Raw genomic sequence first — 19,507 nt, forward strand, 5'->3', positions numbered from 1 at the left:
TTTGTAGTATGTGCTTTTGTTCCCTGTAAGACAGAAATAGATCTCGGTCACCAAAGTAAATGCTTGTAGATCTACAAGCTAAACTCCATGCGAGAGGCAGACAGTGACAGCACTGGAGTTGTAGACGTTTTAAAGAATACTCAGTACTTCTAATAGACGTGAATCTTCTTCAGGCCTCTTGCACCTTTTGACCAATGAATTTCAGTTACTTTCCCAGTTGTTTGTGATTACTGGATCATGACCAATTAAATAGTTAGAGCAAAGCATAGCAACCAAACGTATTCCCCTCTTATATGCATCACAACTCAGGATGACTGAAAGGTGTGTGACAGAAAACAAGAGAGAGAGAACTCACTTTGGAGAATCTGTGTGAGGATGAGGAAAACTGGCGCAGTTCTACGTTGAAATCTTCATCATTGGCATCCTCCTCCTCCTCAGTTTCTAAGTGATGGTACCTATCAGATCGCGCTGTGAGTAAAAGGGGTAAAAGTGTCATATTGAGCTGTGATGTCTCTTTATGCCTGTTATTTCAAGACGTGCAAGATGTGCTAGGTTCAACAAAAATATAAATGTTATTATTATTTGATCCAAATCAGCACAAATGTCATTTTGGGAATGATATTACTAGGTGAGCACATAAACTTTCACCAGGAGGCAGTAGAAAATCAAGTATCAAATATGATACGCACTTCTTTATAGGGTAAATATTATTACGCTTGGACAGAAAGCTATCCAGAAATGATATTGACACATTGATAGAGCAAATAGTTGATGTTGTTCCAAACAAATGACATCACCCAACTGTCCTGTACTAATGTGACTAATCTGTCAGCCTGGGAACATCTGATCCTCTCTTAGAAATAAAAACAAACCCAGGCTTGCGGTGCTCTGAGCCCTGTTCTGCACGCACTGTGAAGAGAGATGACTCCATACGTTTAATGACAGACTATCACTCACTGTCAAAGTAGCTGGTGTCGTCCTCAGACTCAAGCTGAGGGATGAACTCTGCTTTCTGCCTCAGCAGACTGTTCCAGTCCAGACTATGAAAGAACTGATGGTTCTTGACCTCGTATGCCCCTCCTGCTGAAATACACAAAGCAAATCAAAGTTCAGCTCTAGATTAAGCATTACTTCGCATCCTAACCAGACGAAACACCATAAAGTGAGAAAACAATACATAAATATATATATATAGTATTTATACAATACCAGCAGAACCCAATAACAAGTCAGCTTTTTGTTTCCAGACACTTTTGTGCATCAGTGTGCCCGTCTTGGCAAGGTATTCATAAAAACAGTCAGTGAATGTATACAAGCAGGACAAAAAATATACGTGTCAAAATATAAGATCTATGCATTGGGCCTTGCAATCTATTCATTAAATTAATATTAATCAAACAAAAATATAGTTTCTTGAATAATTACTAGTAAAACCATAAAGTATAATTCCTTGAAGGCTACATGCCCTAGTTGTAATTTAATTTGATTATATTTATATTCATATTTAATATTTTAAATAAAGGCGTGTTCACTAGCATATAAGTTTATGCTGTGGTATCGAAACTGGTATCAAGAATCATGACCGTTCACTGGTATTGATATCGACCACTGAAATCTTAGTATCGTGACCAAACTTAGAGCTGTGTGCTTTTAGATTTTTGAGATGTAATGGAAAAAAAGACATACTCTCAATGGCCATTCATAACAGTCTAAAAATGTTATTTACAGTCCATCTAAAGACACTCTTCCAAATGGCGGGAAAAGTGCTGCACTTTGGCTTTTTCAAGGGTGGGTGCACATCATAGACATAAATCATGCAATGCGATTTTCTGTGAGTGAAAATGGAAGTCTGCTTTAATGGCTGAATGGAGAGTCCTGTTAAGGCCAGTAGTAGCTCAGCGGTTAAGGCTCTGGGTTACTGACCGAAAGGTCGGGGGTTCAAGCCCCAGCACCATCAAGATACCACTGTTGGGCCCTTGAGCAGGGCCCGTGAGCAAGGCCCTTGACCCTATCTGCTCCAGGGGTGCTGTTTCATGGCTGACCCTGCGCTCTGACCCCAGCTTAGTTGGGATATGCGAAAGCAACTGCATTTCATTGGCCCTGTACCTGTACTCTGCACAATGACAATAAAGTTGAATCTTAATCTTTTAATTTTATTAGCTTTATAAAAAGAACAGTATTGTTTTCATTCCAGGTATTCCTCAAATAGTCTACAGACAAAAATAACCTGTAAGCAATATAAAACACATATTTGTGACTGTCACTGCATTAGCTGTAACATTTGAACTCTGCTAATGGTATGTGAATTAATAAAATGTACCATAATTAAGTTTTAAATGGCCATGTAACCGTATTTAGGCATTATTTTATATATCAAAAAAATATATCTTTGACAATGTAATTATTAAAAAATGTCCCTTGTAGCTATACAGTATCTCTGACAAACAATGAAGGTCATTGTGTCAAATATCACATCTTATGCTAGTAAGTTTATTAATGAAATGCCACCTGTAACAAAAACACCTATCTTGATTTTGTTCCTCATTTTTGTTTTAGTGGGTGAAGTGTGTCATTTCCTGCCTCTAGCAACATCAAATGGAATTGCAAAAATAATGACTGCTTGCCAATGGCCCAAACACTGTTTGTTAACTTCTGCATTGAGTCAATGTTGCTGCAGTATATCAGGTTGGTAAGGATACTCAAACAAACAGAGCAATATTTTGATAGCATCACTGTGTATACACTCAATCGAATGCGAATGGATTACTTATAGCTGTCTTTGAATATTACTCTATTATATGGGATAGTAGAAAGTATCTTAATATTGAAAAAAAATGTATAACAACCTTAAAGGGATCATGAAATACTCCACTGAAATAAGGTCCACTGAAAATGTTATTAAAGTTTTATTTTGCATTAAAACATAGTCATAATTTACTAATATACTGTATGATCTTTCACTCAGTTTTAAATGCTCTGTTTTGGCCCAAGCGCCTCCTTAAAACTTCAATGTAAACACCCACTGTTATGATTGGCTAACATCACACAAGCATATTTGAAACTCATTCAGGAAAGAATTAACCAGCTCAACAACATTATAAAACTAAATGTCAGGGTTTACACATAATGCACATCCAACAAATTGCATCGGAATATATTCAATTGTTCATCTTCAGCACAACTGTTAACACTCACACCCTGTCTACACCGGACACAAGAGTTGCATCAAAAGCAATAGAACCCATTATAATCAGTGATGCGGTCTACCATGGAGGCGTTCGTTGCGTCGCACCAACAGTAAACATATGTCTCGTTACATTTTGCAATGCACACAGTGGCACTACTACTGCCAACAACACAAATAAATGGTTTAGAATGTTTGTGTTGACGCACCCAGTGTAGACAGCCTCAAGCCGTTACATTGTGTCGTGTTAACGGACGTGCCAGGTGTAGACAGGGTGTTAGCACCATAAAATATCACACAGTCATGACATATGAAATATTCACAAATGAAATTGTTTTAACTGCCCCTTCCTTCAATAACGGTTCCTTTGTAAAGGTTGAATCGTAATATGACTGGAATAATATGAGCCGAACATATAATCACCTTTAAAATATGCTGAAGACACATCCACATCCAGTTCTAGTATCATTCTATCATGTTTTCATACACCAAAACTAAAAATAGCGCAGATGGGCAAAAGAATGCGAGGCAGCAGCTGAATGACAGAGAGCTTCTCCTCTTCTGAGTTATAACTTGACACCGCATCTTTTAAAAGTGGATTAATCTCCCATGACAGGCCCTATCTCTCTCCTATTTTTATAGTACAACGACCTCTTATGTCAAACGATCAAGGAAAATTTGGTTCCTCATGACAAGACCCCTTTAAATGCCAGGAATGTTGCCACATGAAGTTCTTGAGACACGTACTTTTGGTTTCCTAATTAAACTTCTGGTGGCACATTTTTCACTTACTAGATAAACGTCATTAAAAGACAGTTACTTGGCATTTCTTAAGAAATCCATTTGTAGCTTTTTTTTAATTCAATTCATTCAAATTAACGAAAAAAAAAAAAACTGATTATTGTTCTATTTTCTTTTTTTCTCTCTCCCCAATTTGGAATGCTCAATTCCCAAGTCCTTATGGTGGTGTAGTGACTCGCCTCAATCCGGGTGGCAGAGGATTAATCTCAGTTGCCTCCGCATCCGAGACAGTCAATCCGCGCATTTTATCACGCAGATTGTTGAGCGCACAACCACAGAGACGTAGTTTGTGAGGAGGCCCATGCAATTCTCCGCGACATCCACGCATAACTCACCATGCGCCCCACAGAGAGCGAGTACCACACATTATAGCGACCATGAGGAGGTTACCCCATGTGTCGCTACCCTCCCAGGCCAATTTGGTTGCTTAGGAGACCTGGCTGGAGTCACTCAGTACGCCCTGGATTTGAACTCGTGACTCCAGGGGTCAGATTTAAACCATGTATTTTTTAATGCAACACATTTTTTTAAACAAAGTTTCTGGTCCAACTGGCCAGCAGTTGCAATTTATAAACTGTACTTGACAAAGCCCAATGAGTGTGTTAACTGTGGACTCTCACCAGTGCCAAGCCGCTCCAACGGGTTCTGCCTGAGAAGCAGTGTGATGAGCTCTTGAGAATCAGCTGGTGGAGCATCTTCACCCTCAGGCCAGTTTATTTCATCTGAGAAAAGAGAAAAAAAAAACTGTTTCATCCTCACCAGCCTAATGTGACAACACAGAAACAAAACCTTCCAAAACATCATTACTGTGGTTTTCATAGAGACAGATATTAGTTTACTGCATTAGTTGCCTTGATTTTTTTTTTACAAGTTAAAACATCAACTATTAATTACAGAAATTTAACAAGTTCTTTTCTCAAAAAATAAAAGTAAAACATTTAGAAATTATAATATATATACAGTCGCAATCAAACTTTTTCAACCCCCCTCACCAGCAACATGTTCTGGTTGTGTGAATTAAAACACATCAACTAAAATCTCAGAAAACATTCAAAGTAAGTTTTTAAGACACATGAGAGAGATTTTGAGAACAAAGAGTTCTAAGAGTAACTAATTCTCTCCACAAATGTCATGGCAAAAATATTTCAACCCCCAAAGTCAATCATTCTTAATAACATAAAATAAATGTATCAGGTAAGTGTTCTCGGCTTCGGACACATTTCTCATGAGCAAACGCTTCCAGCTCACTGACATTGGGACAATGGGATTTTAATGATGGACTGAAAGGGCGATTTAAGGACATTCCACGACCCATCCCTGAACCAGATTTTTGACAGTTTGGATGCATCCTTGGTGTCATTGTCTTGCTGGAAAGTCCAGGGATCACAGAGCTTCAATTGTCACACTGAAGGCATCAGATATTTGCAAAAATAGCCTGATACCTGAAAGAACCCATGGTGTCAGTCACATAGTCAGGATTTCCTGCAGCTGCAAAACACCCCCATAACAGGACTGACCCACCTCCTCAGACATACTGCTGACCCATTGGTCTAAAACTAATTTTCAGTTTAGTGTCATATGTCCATAAAACCTTCTTCCAGGACGCCACAGGTCTTTCCAAATTACTTCTTGAATATTCAAGTCAACATTCCACTTGAAGTTTTTCTTTCTTCCACACCCAAGAAGGTGGCTGTTGTAAAATGTATGAATGGTGCTGCCAACTTTGTCTGGATATTGAAGTACCTGGGAAATGTACTTTTAGCCATGGCCTTTCTTGTGTATTGGAATAATCTCCTCTATTGGCTTATTTTTAATAGCATTTTTTGCATAGAAATTAAATTTTGCTTACAACACTAAACTTAAATAAGTGCCATTGTAGAGTGATGGCTTAATTTTGTTTTACAATGAAGAGATGATAACAATAAAAGACACACGATTAACTCTCAATACAATTTACAGACATCATTGAAGATACATCTGAATGCAAATTCACAAAATCCCCACATGCCACACACAAGCATTGCAACAAGTGCAATACACTCACTGAACAAGAACAGTTAAATGTGAAAGATCCAATCATTGAAACATTAGGTAAACACCGTCATTAATCAATGTTTGTGTTCACATTTTGAATTTACGTTGATGTCCTATGCCAAAGAACATATATCAAAAACTGAATTTTTAATTATAATTTTAATCAAAGGAAAATCGATAGGTCTAGTTCTTCATTCAGATTATATGGGGCTAATGCTTTGAGTGTAAATCCAAAAAGCTTCACGCATTATTTAAATTGCCTCTACAAGATCTTGAACTTCCTCTATCCCTATGCATTCTAATTGTTTAATGCTATGACCCATCTCATTAAAATGTCTTGCTACTGGAGACTTTATATCTTGGCATCTAATAGTTGATTTATGTTCATTAATCCCAAGTTTTGAAATAAATTATGTTACAAAAGTTAACATTAGACTGAATGATTGTAGTCTGATAAGGTCAAACGTTGTACATTTTTATAACTGCAGGATATTCTGGCCAAATAGACCATGATAGTAACTCATTTATTGATTGCCAAAGTTACCAACCAGTGGTCAACATCGTCTCAAGACTTGCATGTCCTTGGCAATTTATTTATTTATATACTTTATTGCTGTTATAAAGAAAAATACACAGGTGTGCTAGCATGTGAAAAGTTCTGCACCGATTACAGTATAATTATTGTATTCCACTAAACACACAGACCTGATTACACAACTATACATAAACCATATCAATAAAATATCTTAACTGTTGAGTAAGAAAAAATTAATCTCTGGGTCGCTTTTAGATGGCTTTTTCGCTTCACAGGAGTTGTCGCCACCTCTGAGAAGCCAAGCCGATGTTGATTCAGGTTTTAGTATGAACTCTGTTGCTTTCCCTTTTTGCTTGTAGACTCTGCTCTGTTCGGGGTTTCTTTGTTTTTACAAAGTGGTTCCCTGGAGGTTTGCCGTTTTTGAATGATCCATGGTACATTTTTCTCATTTGTTGAGACAACAAACTTTCAGCTTCAGCTAATCCCACACAAGCACTGCAGTAGCGAAACTTATTTTCTCTGTGTACGGAAATGATTTCAACATGTACGGGCGAATGACGTATGTTTGCAATTTCCACCTAAATCAGTCCCAACAGTTCTAAAATATAAATATAAATCACTAATATAGGTTTATCAAAGTATTTATTTTTGTTTTAAAACAATTACTTGTGTGCAGCCGTGGCCAAAAGTATCGGCAGTGAAATACATTTTGTGTTTTGCAACGTTTGCTGCTTCAGTATTTGTAGATGATTTTTTTCACATGTTTCTATGGTTTCATAAGTTTTAAAGGCTTTTATTGGTAAAAACATTCATACATTACATTCAAACATTCAACATATCAATATATGCAAAGAGTCAATATTTACAGTGTTGACCCTTGTTCTTCATAACCTCTGCAATTCACTCTGGCATGCTGGATATCAGCTTCTGGGCCAAATACTGACTGATGGCCGATTTTCCAGATGTCCCAAACAGTCAGAAGGGGGGCTTCATCAGAGAAAAACAACTTTGCACCAGTCTTCTGCGGTCCAATCCTTGAACTTCCTACAGAATTTCAGTCTGTCCTTGATGTTTTTCTTGGAGAGAAGTGGCTTCTTTGCTGCCCTTCTTGACAGCAGGCCATTGCCCAAAAGTCTTCACCTCACTGTGCGTGCAGATGCACTCACACCAACCTGCTGCCAATATTGAGCAATCTCTGCACTAGTGGTGACATGACACTTGCTGGACACTCTGGGATGTCCTGAAGCCGTCTTCACTGCAGTTGAATCTCTCTCCTTGAAGTTCTTGATGATCCGGTAAATGGTTCTTTAAGGTGCAATTTTCTTTGCAGCAATTTCCTTGCATGTGAGGCCATTTTGATGCAAAGCAACGATGGCAGCACGTCGTTCTTTAGAGGTAACCATTGCTAACAAGAACACAATGATTGGAAGCACTTCTTCCCTCCTTTTATATCAGTCTGCTCTTATAATCCAATCAGATTGATAGAGTGATTTCACCTGACTAGTACTCATTCACACTTTCACAGGTGCTGCTGATATGATTAGTGAAATGATGTTAGCTGGTCATTTTGTGCCAGGGCCAAAAAAACTGTGAAATTTGGGTTTTTGTGATAAATAAATTTTTTTGGCCAATGAAGCTTTTTGCAATTATTTAAAATGCATCTGATCACTCTGCACAATAATCTATAAACAATGTGAATCAACATCACAACAACTGAAGCAGAAAACGTATGTTTTGCAATACTTCTGGCCATGGCTGTAGCCTTACATATTTAAGAAACACCTGCATGCAATAGGGGTTGAGTAATTATGACACGACTTTAAAAAATCCTGCTATTTAGAAATATTAGGTAATACAGTCACACTATGACTTTGAATATGTCACTCAACTGATATAGATGTAATCTTTATATATTCTGGGTCATTAGAAAAGCTTACCTTTGTAAATCCTTACTGTCTCGGGGTGGTTTGAAAAATTGTAATTGCATAGGCAATCACAGCAGTGATGATTTAGGGCCATATAGCATGATTGCGAGTGTGATACAGCTTCTATGCAACAGTTCAATGAATCAGTAAATAAATAAAAAAATTAGGAAAAACAGAGTATGTTCACAAAAAACACATTTGTGCATGGAACTACTTTCTTACGCGATGGATCAGAATCTGCCGGTGCTGGTTCAAAACAAATGCATCCAAGCCTCTCAAAAACATCACTGCAGAACTACTAGTATCATGCCTTGCGTTTGTGCAATTAATCAATCTGTTGGGTCTCTCTGCTTTGATGATTCTTAATGCTGGAGTTGTTAGTTTAAAGCCATTTAAATCTATTTTCTTTCTTTAGTAGTTTAATAGCAATACGAGTGATCACAGAGTGTTGTTGAATATAAACACCGAGTGATGCTGACTCACTTCACGTCACCAACTGTCTAATATTACACACAAAAATCTCTTTTGCTTCCACCTGATAATGTCACAAAATTAAATGTAGAGGCAGATGGCTCTTAACACATCATTGAACCTACAGTTTACAGCAATCTGTTTTGCAATGAGTACATTCTCACAGTGCACGTTATTGCACTCTGTCTGCACTCATTTTAATTGTTGCTCTATTTACATGTGTCTCAGACAGATGTGTTTGGAGCATCTCACTGGTATTCAGCATCATAAACACCACATTTTAAGGAAGCTGTACCAAGTTCAAAGAAGTGAAAACTTAGAAAATCATGTCTGAAGATTCCAATATTCTGTTGTGTTTCCCACCTGTTGTGCTTCCTCAGTGAGTGGTTCTCATTCAGCTGCGCTGCTTTTTAGGTTTATAAACCTTTTAAGGTTATTCACGAAGCTCATAAAAACAGATGTACTTCAAGCTTGAAAAAGTAGTTGATTTCACTTGCTGTCATTACCTCTACAACAGTTTCAAGTACATAATGAATATTGGAAGATCTCTCCGGCCACTTGTGGCTTGTATGGTAGGAAAATTCAGAATTGACATGATTAATTGCGTAAAAAATGTTTTAACAGGTTATTTGTTATATAATTAATCACACTAAATCAACGTGGCTTTAGGACTCCACTTCAGAGTATTCATCTGGCGAAGTCCGCTCCCTAGCCAAAAAACGGACGAAATGCTTCTGCTCACTCAAAAAAATAAGAACTTTTCTAATTCTGCTGCTCTGTTTCACAGAAACCTGGCTGAGTGAAGCATCCCGGACAGCGCGTTACATCTGCCGGGCTTTCAGCTGTTCAGAGCAGATTGCAACGCAGAGTTATCGGGGAAAACGAGAGGTGATGGGACATGCTTTTACATCAACGAGCGTTGGTGTAGAGATACTGAAAGGTATTGAAAGGTTTGAAAAAACATAATAGGTGGTTTAACAAAGAGCCACTTGTGGCTCGCAAGCCATAGGTTCCCGACCTGCTTTAACAGTTAGATATAGCTCAAAATATGTGACTATTAAGATCGCAAAAAAGATTAAGATTAAGATTCAACTTTAATGTCATTGTGCAGAGTACAGGTACAGGGCCAATGAAATGTAGTTGTTTTTGCATATCCCAACTAAGCTGGGGTCAGAGCGCAGGGTCAGCCATAAAACAGCGCCCCTGGAGCAGATAGGGTCAAGGGCCTTGCTCACGGGCCCAACAGTGGTATCTTGACGGTGCTGGGGCTTGAACCTCCAACCTTTCGGTCAGTAACCCAGAGCCTTAACCGCTGAGCCACCACTGGCCCAAACTAAATACAAAAACAACTTTGTATAAAAGTAAAAGCATGAATAATAAAAACAATAATAATCAAACTTGTATTTTTTTATTTATTGGTGTAACCAAATTATATTAATTATTGTGAAAATCTTAAATAAAACAAAAACGTGTTTTAATATCGTTATTGGCCACTTATAAATAATTGGCATTACTTGAAAAAAAACACAATACTAGTTGATCTCTAGTTTTTATAAGGGCAATTCATTCAACATGGAAGCTCCTCTATGGTTTTGTTGGGCTGCCATTGTTACAGTGATCACTCATGAAACACCAGCCTAATGAATATGCAGGATCTCTTTACATATGAATCAAACATGTGATTATTAACATGCATTAAAATGCCTACTACACATAAACAGGCACCTGCATAAAACATCCTAATATCCCAATCCACTTGCATGCATTATAGGACAAGCATGGATTTCCCAATGGAGGTTGTTCAATGTTTGACACTTATCAAAAGACCAGGCTCTCGACAAAATCATAATTCAAACAATTGTTAAGAAACAACAAAACTGAACTTGGATTAGAATAAAAAGGGGACATGGACTTTGGCTGAAAGGCCAGCAGGTGAAATAAATGAGGAGCTGTGCTTTCTTTGTTTTGTGACTGTTTCTATGGCAACATGTTTGAACCACATTAAGGAGCATAAATATGTATCTAAGCCCTAGGCAATGGCAGATAGCTGTGCCTTTGTCAGGCATATGAATTAATACTCACAGTCATGATAACCCCATGATGGAGAACATACTAATGGCTACAGAAACCATTTTAGTGTTTTCTTCATCATGGGGTTTGTGTCAAAGTCACGTTGCTCAAACCCACTGAAATATAAATTTGAGTTTTGTGTCTTTTAGCCCATGTCTATTGGCTTTGAGATCATGTTTATGCTAGTGTATTCTTAATTACTAAGTAAATTATGTTAATACAATTCTCTTATAGCAGATATATGGATTTAAAATGAACAGTTTTCATTTTAATGAGTCATCTTGTACTCAGGGGCTTATACACATTTTATTCAATCAAATGCTCTTTAGAATGAGAGTGTCACCAACTAACAAAAACAAGAATGGAAATCATCGATCATGGATCTTATTTCAAATAAAGCCTATTCGCTATTTTAAAAATGTATGAATATATACATAAATAAGGAGACAAGCCCTGCTTTATGTCCTGTCCAAACTTCAAGTTTCTAAAGGAAGAACGTCAACAAAAGAAGGAACAATTTCATGGAGACTTCTAATGAAAAGTAGCTCTATCTGTTTTCAATGGGGCATTACATACTTCTAAAGTCCTATAGCCACTAGTAGTATATAAAAAGAAAGAATTCCTGTATGGCTGCAGGGGATTCTTTAGTTTTTTTTGCACATTGCTATACGGTTGCTTGGGTGTTCTGGGTGGTTGGTGGTTACTTACTGTCCATAGAGTCAAGTCTTTATGATAATCTGGGCCCACTTTAAAGCACGTCTACAGGATTCTTTCCGCCTGTTTTATAATTTGCAAGGCAAAGGATACCGCATTATTTGATGTATCATTCATGCCTTTTGAATAAACAGTGCAGCATGAGTTACAAACTACAGTTCAACACCCCTTAAACTTTATGGACCCAGTGGTGGGTCCAAAGGGGGGTTTTGTAAAATTTTTAAAGTTCCCGTATACATAAGTCGGGCATATGAGGTATCATTTGAAAGCTTAGAATCGAAACTTTTCAGAAAATACAATTACTTTCACATTTATTTTATGTAAAATAACTAAATAAGGCCTAAAAACATTTGCATTGATTTGCACACCTATATATATTAATATGAATATAAAAGTCTTTCACGAAGCACTTAAATGGAAAAGTGAAGCTTTCTCAGGAATATTATACTATACAGTTTATTATCAAATTTGGAAATATTTTTAAAAGAATCACAAAGTGAAATATGATTTCTGTAGAGAGTAGAGATAATATAAAAATGTCTCATTTATGCACCGTGCACTGCTGCTGTAAACCCTTAGTAGCCAAAAACTATATATCTGATCTTACCTTAAGCAGTTTTCTAAAAAATTGGATTGGCTGAATATTCTAATGTTTTAACTTAGATGCCCAGAACAAAGCAGGAAAAGCTTGCTAGACAAATAAGTTTTCTAATATTGAAATTTTATACATCATCACAAAGAGGAGGATCTCTTTCTATTGACACATAGATTGAGCTTCTAGTCCACTCAGATGCCGAGATATTCAATGAAACCATGAGGGATTTGAATTAGTCCACAGTATGTGTGAATGGTAAGCTTTTGAATTTAAGTGTGAAAAATTGCAGGTGGCAGCCCAAAACTGGATCAGAGTTTAAGGGGTTAAGGTTAGGGGTTTGTTCAAATCCCTAACCCAGAGTATGAGCAACAGTGATGCTTGCTAAAACGTCAAAATGAAACAAAGCTTCTGTTTCATTATTCTAATATAAAAGCCACAAAGTCACATGTGATTCCAAAACCATGACACAGATATAAATAGCTGGGTATAAATACAGAGCAGGTCTGAAAAATGACAGGTGGAGCCAAATATCTGCAGGGCCCTATTGCGAAACCTATGAGATACTGATGGCCATTAATGAGAAACACAGTTAAGACTATGCAACACTATCTGCATCAGCTAAAGCTCTTGCCTGAATGATGCATGTCTTTATTACATAACAGATTTTAGAATGTTACTGACCGCTTATGACCTGGCCAAACAGCTCTTCTGGAGTGTCTCCAAAGAAGGGTACACAGCCCACCAGAAACTCATACAGGATGATGCCCATTGCCCACCAGTCCACAGGCTTCCCATAGCCCTGCCTCAAGATCACCTCTGGAGCGATGTACTCAGGAGTCCCACACACCTGCAGAGAAATGTGTCAAAAAGTTTCAGAGTAATTATATTTGGCCCTGGTTACTGCCCTGCAAAGCCAAAATTCAGTACTTTAACTACACATTGTCAAAACTGAGCTATGATCGAAATGGAGTCTCTTAGACTGTCCTGTTATAGATGGGTTTCAGAGTTGGACTATTTTATAATCCACATTTGGCTACACTCTGAAGTTATTTTTCTCAATTTCAGTTTTGTGTAGTTACTGCTTTTGCCTTTGTATGACAGTTTACACCTAATATTAATATCCGATCACAAGGGGTTAGCTGAGACAGAGAGCTGTTTACATCTTGCAAACATAGATTCAAATGCATCTCCAATGGCCACTTGTGATTGGATTTTGTTGAGAAGGTTTCTGATTTCATGACTACACATATCACTTTATCAGAGTGTCACTAGATAGCTAAAAAAAAGGGACCACTGTTGATCGCAAATATAATTGTATTTTAATTTCAACAGTTATTATGGTTCAAACATAATCAGAATGCTCCTTGTTATTTTATAGAATTATTTTAGCCTCAAACTTTGGATGGTTGTGCTTCACATAATCTGTCACTGCATATTGAAATCAGGCATTTCAAAGATGTTCCATGAAGTCTTGTGCATGAGCATAAGCTTTTCCAATTATTTCCAATTGGACAATTTCTTTCTTGTAGCACTGTAACAAGCTTAAAGTTGAAATCCCTTGCTTTGGCACAATGATTAAATATTAGGCGAGTTAGCTGTCCTATAAAGTTTTATGGTACACATCAGGACACATTAGCGGTTATTACTTGAAATGTGATATGGCCACATTCTGAAAGTGTTTTGATTGATTGGATCACAACACAATGTAGACCTGCATATAGAGGATCACACGAGACTGATTTAAAGGTATAGTTCACCCAAAATGAAAATTCTCTCATCATTTACTCACTCATGCCATCCCAGATGTGTATGACTTTCTTTCTTCGGCAGAACACAAATTAAGATTTTTAGAAGTATATCTCAGCTCTGTAGATCCATATAATGCAAGTGAATGATGTCAAACACTTTGAAGCTCCAAAAAAACACTGCATTAAAGTAATCCATAATACTCCAGTGGTGTAATCTTCTGAAGCAATCTAATTGATTGTGGGTGAGAAAAGACCAAAACGTAACTCCTATTTAACTAAAAAAAACTGTGGCTCAGTTGGTAGAGCAGGTCGGCCACTAATCGCAGGGTTGGTGGTTCGAATCCTGGCCCACATGACTCCACATGCCGAAGTGTCCTTGGGCAAGACACTGAAACCCAAGTTGCTCCCAATGGCAGGCTAGCGCCTTGCATGGCAGCTCTGCCGCCATTGGTGTATGAATGTGTGTGTGAATGGGTGAATGAGTCACAGTGTAAAGCGCTTTGAATACAGTTAAGGTTAAAAGGCGCTATATAAGTGCAGACCATTTACCATTTAATAGAGGTTGACCGATAGTGGATTTTTCCGATACCGATAACCAAGGTGGTGGAAAAGGCCAATAATCGATTAATTGGCCAAAAGTTTGAAAATAGATTTATAGAATGTTAAAAAAAATGTCTTAGTCTTTACTTACTATGAGGGGCACAGACACGGAGGTAACAAGACTTCAAAATGAATAAAATCCCAGATGCAGTTTATTCTGCAACCAAACAAAAATGTACATTTGTACCAAATAAAAATGTACGTAATGATATATCAATCTCGCTCTAGTCTCTAGGCATGATCATGATTTCAAGCTTGATTACACTTTCTAGTGCTTGATGCATTATCAGAGCACTAGAAGGAGCTAGGCAGTGTTATTATGCTTTATAGTAAAAAAGGAGATCTATTTTGTTCATTGGATTGCTTTGAAGTCATTGATTAAACCACTGGAGTCTTGTGCATTACCTTTATGTTGTCTTTATGTGCTTTTTGGTGCTTAAAAACTTTGGTCACCATTCAATTGGAATATATTGACTAACAGAATGATTTAAAAATGTTTGTTTGTGTTCAGCATAAAAAAAAAGAAAGTCATTCACATCTGGGATGGTATGAGGGTGAGTAAATGATGTGACAATTACAATTTTTGGTGAACTATTCCTTGAATTCCAGATGTAAAAACAACAGATATGTAATTCAATTATAATCAATTACGAACATACAAAATCTCAATAACATGCCAAGAATGTAAGGTGCAGTTGAAGATGTATTCAAAGACAATGCAATCTTTAAATGAAATTTCAAGTTATCTGGACTTTCAAAGAGAAACGTATACCTGTTTATCAGAGAACTCTCTGGCATCCTTCTCAATGTGCCCCTCATAGAGGTTAGTGGTCATGTTCATTAGTCCCACCTTCGACAGGCCGAAGTCTGTCAGCTTTATGTGTCCCATTGAAGTGACCAACAAACTGTAACAATGTAATGACAAAGTGCAAACAATCACCAGAATGACATGACATACATATTCAGTGAGGTCTTAAAGTTCTAAACACAATCAGTTATATAATAGTCTTATCTGACGTCACCGCTGCTGGAAAAAACAGGTCATACCAGCTTAGGGTGGTAAGGCTTGTAGCTGGAAGAGGAGTTCAAGGTGGTCTACCAGCTCTAACTAGCTTGATCAATACAGACTGCCATCTTTAAACCAGGCCCACCATCTGATCAACCATCTAGACCTGTCTGGACCAACTAATGACCACAAATGCCCAGCAAGAAACTAGCTGACCAACTGACATTATATTCTGGGTTTAGCTGGATTTTCCATCAGGGATTATTGTATGTTTAATTTTCATATTATATGATGCTATGTTTCACTATCTAATCAGATGAAGATCAAAGCTCACTTGTCTGGTTTGAGATCTCGATGGACGATTCCATAGTTGTGGAGATATTCCAGCGCTAACACAGTCTCTGCAAAATACATTCTAGCCATGTCAACCGGGAGAGGTCCCATGTTTTTCAGAAGAGTGGCACAATCACCTCCTGTCGGAATGGAGAACAACAAATGAATGCACAACAACGTGCCTTTTTTGATTTGGGGAAAGTGTGGCCCTGTTTACATCTGATATTCCCATGCATCTCAAACGCATCTACAGGTGTAAACAATGCCTGTGCTACAGCTTACCCTCCACATACTCCATCACCATGCAGAGATGTCGTCGAGTCTCAAAGGAGCAATACATGCTGACCACAAATGGGTTCTCGGCAAAAGTCAGGATATCTCTCTCCACAAAGGCCTGCTGGATCTGGTTCCTCAGCATCAGGTTCTGCTTGTTGATCTTTTTCATGGCAAAGCGCTGTTTGGTCTCTTTGTGTCTCACTAAATACACAGCACTGAGAGAAAACATATTCTAAATGTAATCAACAGCCATATGTATAATAATTTAACACAAAGTAATCTACAGTATATACAGCTGTTAGGTCAGCTTACCCATAAGCCCCATTACTGATCAGTTTGATCATCTCAAAGTCGAGTTCACAGGGTTTGCGTCGGGACCGTAGTGCTGCGCTCAGGCTCTGCAACTAGATGAGATATATCAAGTGTTAAGTAGGAATGAATGATGCAATTAACTTAAGTCCATACAGTTAAACATGTTGTATACTTTCTCCCTTTTTGAATTCTGGAAGACTAAGCATTAATTAGATTTATTTTTAAATTAGATTAATTCGATTTGTTGTTTTCTGAGTAATTCGTTTTTTTTGCAAACTACTTACACTAACAGAGTCATCTGTCTCGGGTGTTTCTGCAATCCCGCTGTCATAGCTAGTTAACTGTGCAATTTCTGCAGAAAAAAGAGAGAGAGAGATACAGAGAGAGAGAGAGAGAGAGAGAGAGAGAGAGATGTGTAAATTTGTAAAAATGTTCATCATCTTATGAGTAAACTTAAAGGAAAACGAAACAAAATAAGAAACAAAAATGCTAATTCTGTTATTATTTACACAACTTAATGTCGCTCCAAATCTATGACATTCTTTCTTTCATAGAGGGTGATGTTTTAAAATTCTTCACAGGTTTGTTTGCCATAAAATGGAAGTCAATATTGATTTCAGTCTGTCAAACTCCAAAAAGTACAAAAAACAAACAAACAAATAAACTGTAAAAGTAATCCTTACAACACATTGCAAGTGTTCAGAAGTGATATAACCACTTTGTGTGATGATCAGAATGAAATAATCTCCAATAATCTCTGTAAAACAAATATGGCGACTATAATGATAATATAAAACCTTATTGGTTCTCATCTAGCATCTCGTGACCAAACATCAAGACATCATGATGCAAGAGCCAAAGAGACATATCAACATAGCCGCCATTTTTGAATTTAGGTCTTTAAAGTTTATGAATGATTTGATTGAAGAGAGAAAAAGGCTTCGATTTTGTTCTGTTCATCACACAGAGTGATCATATGTCTTCTGAACACTTGGAATATAGTGTCTGAGTCGTAACGATTATTTTACTGTGGTTTCATGTTTTTTTTTGTATACTTTTTCGAGCTTGAGTCACTATTCGCTTCCTTTTTACATTTTTTTAATTTTTAATTTTTATATATAAAGCACTGTTTTTCTTCATTTACTTCACTAACTGAAAAACAGAAAAAAAAGATCAAGTCACTTTTAGAGCTGACTCCTGTGGTTTCTAAATGAATTAAATGATGTGGAAATCATAGGCAAAATCTACACACATCATGAAACATTTACTTGCAAATACGGACACTCCAAACAAATCCCAGTGAGCCAGTTCTCAGGAGACTTCAGAAGTAACCGGTGAACAGCAGGAGGTAATGAAATGAAGGGCCATTTGGCTGTCTCTGAAGACAGCTAAGCCCATCAGAAATCCCTCAGAACAGCTGCCCTATCTCCATTTCCAATCACCACACAAAAAGATTTGGATATTCTCGGAGGAATAGGAAGCCTACAATGGCTTTGTAACCAACACTGCTTTTGCAGAGAAGGCAAGACAGGTCTGCAGGTGTTTTCAGTTCTCATTACCAATTATGATAGTCTTGAGTACAAAATCAGCAGTTTTTTTTTTTTTAAAGGATTTCTGGTCTGTATTTCAACTAATATTACAGGAAATAAAAACCACAAAGGTTTAAAATCAAAGGCTCTGCACCTAGACTCATATTAAATTAACTGATACAGCAACAGTACATTTTAAAACTTTGGGTTATTGTTGTAACCTCTGTTCTCTGAGGGAGATGAGAGAGACTTCTCATTATGGGACACACCTCTTGTGTGGTCATCCATGAAGCCCTATGCAATCATGCCTAACAGGCTGCTAGCCAGTGCACCAGAAAAGTGCCCCCCACCCCTTCCCTATATAATTAGTAGCACTGGCCCAAAATGGCATATGTTACAGCCATCAGCGTTACTGGACCCATTTTAGGAGGGCTTAAGTCCCTCTAAAATCCATCTCAGCCCCCCTAAAAATCTGTGACTTTGCAGTCAGCACATACGTTTTTTTAAACAGCTGCCACCGCAACGCTGCACTTGATTGAAGCGCGAGGAGTTTTGGTGGCTTTTCTAACCTGTAAAGACTCAATCGAATAAGCCCCTTTATTCATTCATTCAATTCATGAATGAGTGAGGATCAGGGTGTTATTGGCTGCATCCGAAAATGTAGGCAGCACACCTGCCTAATAATCCCCCTCATGCAGCCAAAACGGCGCCAACCTGCAACTGTACTTCTCACCACAATTGTACAGAGTGGAAATTCTAGAGACTGCTGTGTGTGAAAATCCCAGGAGATCAGCAGTTACAGAAATACTAACCAACAATCATGCCATGGTCCAAATCACTGAGATGAAATTTTTTCCCATTCTGAGATGATTTTGTTTCCCATTCTGATGGTTGATGTGAACATTAACTGAAGCTCCTGATCTGTATCTGAAGGATTTTATGCACTGGACTGCTGCCACACGATTGGCTGATTAGATAATCACATGGATGATTGTTGGTGCCAAACAGGCTATTTTTGAGTATTTCTGTAACTGCTGATCTCCTGGGATTTTCACACACAACAGTCTCTAGAATTTACTAAGAATTGTGCCAAAAAAAAAAAAAAAAACATCCTGTGAGCGTCAGTTCTGTGGATGGAAATGCCTTGTTGATGAGAGAGGTCATCAGAGAATGGCCAGACTGGTTCGAACTGACAAAGTCTCAGTCTACAGTAACTCAGATAACCGCTCTGTATAATTGTGGTGAGAAGAATATCATCTCAGAATGCTATTGTGAGATGCGGGTTGGTGCTGTTTTGGTGGCAAGAGGGGGACCTACACAATATTAGGCAGGTGGTTTTAATACTCTGGCTGATCGGTGTATATATATATATAT

The 19,507-nt window shown here is 37.7% G+C and overlaps 1 protein-coding gene across 1 annotated transcript in view; it reads right to left on the reverse strand.

Annotated features, from left to right (window-relative positions):
* The window catches only part of LOC127625308 (microtubule-associated serine/threonine-protein kinase 4-like), a 171,067-nt gene that overhangs the window by 13,087 nt on the left and 138,473 nt on the right, over nt 1–19,507 (reverse strand). The window contains exons 13-21 of the mRNA XM_052100522.1: nt 16,889–16,956; nt 16,605–16,696; nt 16,299–16,507; nt 16,018–16,156; nt 15,450–15,582; nt 13,011–13,176; nt 4,606–4,707; nt 958–1,083; nt 356–468 (exon numbers count right to left, since the gene is read on the reverse strand). Coding sequence (XP_051956482.1) covers nt 356–468; nt 958–1,083; nt 4,606–4,707; nt 13,011–13,176; nt 15,450–15,582; nt 16,018–16,156; nt 16,299–16,507; nt 16,605–16,696; nt 16,889–16,956 — 1,148 coding nt within the window. The remainder of the gene's footprint in view (nt 1–355; nt 469–957; nt 1,084–4,605; nt 4,708–13,010; nt 13,177–15,449; nt 15,583–16,017; nt 16,157–16,298; nt 16,508–16,604; nt 16,697–16,888; nt 16,957–19,507) is intronic.

This window comes from Xyrauchen texanus, chromosome 3 (assembly GCF_025860055.1).
Source record: "Xyrauchen texanus isolate HMW12.3.18 chromosome 3, RBS_HiC_50CHRs, whole genome shotgun sequence".
In the NCBI taxonomy this organism is placed as follows: Eukaryota; Metazoa; Chordata; class Actinopteri; order Cypriniformes; family Catostomidae; genus Xyrauchen; species Xyrauchen texanus.